Source organism: Arachis ipaensis, chromosome B03, assembly GCF_000816755.2.
Source record: "Arachis ipaensis cultivar K30076 chromosome B03, Araip1.1, whole genome shotgun sequence".
NCBI lineage: Eukaryota > Viridiplantae > Streptophyta > Magnoliopsida > Fabales > Fabaceae > Arachis > Arachis ipaensis.
Genome location: NC_029787.2, coordinates 45,486,722 through 45,490,225, shown reverse-complemented (window position 1 = coordinate 45,490,225; position 3,504 = coordinate 45,486,722). Strand labels below are relative to the sequence as shown.

The 3,504-nt window shown below is 33.9% G+C and overlaps 1 protein-coding gene across 2 annotated transcripts in view; it reads left to right on the top strand.

The window, feature by feature from the left end:
• The window catches only part of LOC107630499 (uncharacterized membrane protein C776.05), a 3,974-nt gene continuing 2,441 nt past the window's right edge, over positions 1,972-3,504 (top strand). The window contains exons 1-4 of one of the 2 annotated variants that reach the window (XM_016333645.2): positions 1,972-2,249; positions 2,348-2,416; positions 2,518-2,575; positions 2,910-3,010. In XM_016333645.2, coding sequence (XP_016189131.1) covers positions 2,166-2,249; positions 2,348-2,416; positions 2,518-2,575; positions 2,910-3,010 — 312 coding nt within the window. In that variant the 5' untranslated portion in view covers positions 1,972-2,165. The remainder of the gene's footprint in view (positions 2,250-2,347; positions 2,417-2,517; positions 2,576-2,909; positions 3,011-3,504) is intronic. The other variant, XM_016333644.2, reaches the window with a different exon arrangement.

Below are 3,504 nucleotides of genomic sequence, written 5' to 3'. Positions count from 1 at the left end.
ACTCCTTACTACCTGTCGCATTCAACAAATCAAAGTCTATAGCTGTTGTCATCATGGTACCGATAATACTCTTCTGTAACCAGCTCAAATTAGGTTGTGCCACCGAGATGTCTATCTTCTTCGTCCCACACTTTCCATGCATATCCTTCCCAGTGTCTATGTTTTTCCATTCTTCCGATTGTTCCCCTCCCAAAGCACTAGTTTTCCGACGTTCCACAACCCCATCATCAGTCCGGCCTAATTGTAGTGTCCACAACTACCACCTTCTTCCCCTGGTCAGTATCCCATCTAAACCTCGCCTCTCCCGCAAAAATTTCCTGACCTCACAATCGTATTAAATTCATTTTTAAAATTACTTTCAAAGCTCCTCCCTTTTGTGGTGTATCGTACGAACGCAAAAAGGTATACCGCACAATTTCTCATATTCCTTGATAGATATATGTCAATGATTCGCCCTGTCTATGAAAATAAGCTAAACAATTCACATTTCGATATATCTTCTGGTAACCCATCCACAAAAATGCTAAAGGATTCCTTCTCCAAACGGATGTACTCTTCTCGATTCCAAATCCTTGGATTCTTGACTTTGGATCGTGACTGCCTAAACCTACCCCCAACTTGTGTTTCTCCAACCCACTCTCTCTTGTTCTCTTTCTCGCTCTCTTATGATCAGAGTTCATTCCTACAATTTTATGATTGAAAAATAAATGAAGAGCAAAACAGATAGTAAAACCAACTTGCAAGAGGGAGCAAAGCACTACCAGAGAAGGAGACATTGACCATGAAAACGCTGGGAACAAATGAAGTGGGGAAGAGAGACGATGTAGTGCTTAAAAGGCAGTGTTGACTGCAATAGAGAGGAGATAATGGCAAGATGACCATCAATGGGAGGGACCCACTGAAGGGAGAGCAATGATAAATAAAATTTGTAGCAGGAAGGATAAGGTTAATTAGGAGTGAACGCGAATCGAATCGGATCGCATATGGCTAAAATTTTAATTCGATCCGCACTAAAATCATCGGATCCAATATCCGCGTTTTTTAAGTTTGGATCCGATCCAATCCGCACATTTGCGGATCGGATCAGATTTCGGATATATCTGCAAAATATTAAAATATTTTAAAAAGCCTGTTTTTATTTAAAGATATCAATAAAATTATTTTTTCACTCTTTTAAACATGTTTACACATAAAATATTATTAAATATACTTTTCTTAAATAATAAAATAAAATAATATAATATATATAATAATTATTAGTTAAAATAAAACATAAAAATAATATTTATTTATTTATTTTTACAGATTTGCGGATCGGATATACAGATACTTATATGAAATTCACAATCCAATCCTAATCGGATCGGATCAATATTCGCAATTTTTGGATCAGATTCAAATAAACATCGGGGATATGCAGATTGAATCCAATCTATGAACACTATTAAGGTGAACTATGAGGGAATAAGGATTTTTAGTGGAGATTAGAAGGTTATTATTATTATTATTATTATTATTATTATTATTATTATTATTATTGTTATTATTATTATTATGTACAATAATTTACGTACACCTGAATGTATACGGTGCCATATTTAATTCGTTTCTTTAACTTATACTCTACTGAGTATTGACACGTATATTCTTAAGATTTAGCAGATCACTTCTATTATTGCCACGTTTACCCATTATTTCCATTCTTCATGTATTTTGTGGCCTTGTTTTTCTTCCTATATACCCTGTTAGTAGTTGGTCCCGTTATCTACCAAAAATCTGAAATAATCCACACGTTTCTAGACTATAAGCAAAACTAATTTAGTTAGTAAATGGAACATTCTAAATTCATTAATTAATACAATATATTGTTCTAGAATAAAATTATTTTATCCTCATATTTAAAGAATACACGTATTTATTTATTTTATTTGAAGACTAAATTATTAATAATATAACTTTTTCAATCTACATGAATACCAAAAAACAGCCACATTAAAATGATAACGAGTTTGAAGAAAGAGGTGCAGGAGAGGTTGTCTTCCTTAAAATACAAAGTACACAAGAGAAAGAGAAAGAGAGAGAAAGAATTTAAGGCAATAAAATCTCAAAATTAATTGCAGCAACTTTGAGTGTTGTTGTGTTTGATCAGAAGAAAGAAATTGAAGATGTCAGATAACGAAGAGTATTACATACAGTACGGCGATGGGCAACCTGAGAAGGTGAGGCGCAGGTTCAGAGACAGGTCCAAGGTAATCAACTTATCATACTCTTTTTTCTTTTATTTCTTATTTCTTATTATCATCTCAATTAGAATGTTGTTTGATTTTGGTTTTGGCACAAAATAAAGGAGGTTCTGTCCAAACAAGCCGTTATGATCGCCAAACGGGCCGAAGAACACGAAAGCTTCCTCAGCAAGGTGCCTGCCTTCTTCTCTTTTTTATTATTTTGAGTTTTTAAGTATGTATGACAATGACATCCAGTATTTTTATGCTTTTCTTTCTCTATTCATGATATCAGGTGACGCATCTTTTGGGGGTTCTTTCTTTTGGTGGGTTTTGCTTCCTCCTTGGGGCAAGTAAGTTCATTCATTCATTCACTCAATGTTAAATGCTGGAATTGGTATCGAAACGTGTGGAATATCAATTAGTGATCATTCATATTATAAAATATCCATTAATTAAAGGACTTATTAAACTGATGTCTGGATAATAACAGTTTGTATAGTCTAGTGCAGTGGATCACGTAACACAAATCAGCAAAAATAACTAGCTTCTGTATTTTGCCCGCATAAATGGTCGTTTAAAAGAAGGGAAGAGATTGAAGTGTGATGAACACTATAGTAATTTTTAAAAATACATTTACTTGGATCTTTATTGTATTTTTTTTAACTTTCCTTATTTTTTTATCAGGACCACAGGACGTTCCCTTAGTGTATTGTTTATTCTATGTCATATTTGTTCCTCTTCGCTGGATATACTATAAGTTCAAGAAATGGCATTACTATCTTCTGGTAAGCTACTTTAGGTCATATGCTTTAGAAGTTTATTCTATGTGTAGGCATGCTTCTAGGATGAATATGAGTGTCATTGAACAAAGCTGAAGTATAGGAATATGAATGAATTGGAGTACTGCTTTTGCTTTTTTCTTACCCTAGGAATAATTTTGTCATTTGTAGCACGTTTTGGCATTTGTTGGGAATGGAACAGAGTAATGTTTAACTGTCAAATATACAGATGATGTTATTAATGTCGGTGTGTTTGATAGTTGAAATAGGACATAAATACAGTGTCCTCTCGGTTTCCACTGTTTAGCGACAAAAATATAGGAAACGTGTGTTCTGGGACACGTTGTCTTGTACATGTCTTTGGCACTAAACATATTTTTGTGTTTGTCTTATATTTGTATCCTGACGCCCATGCATTTCTAGAGTAGAATGGTGTTTAGGAGGTAGAGGGCCACAAAATCATTAGAAGATAGCTTTATGGATTCAATCAGAGTTTCAAT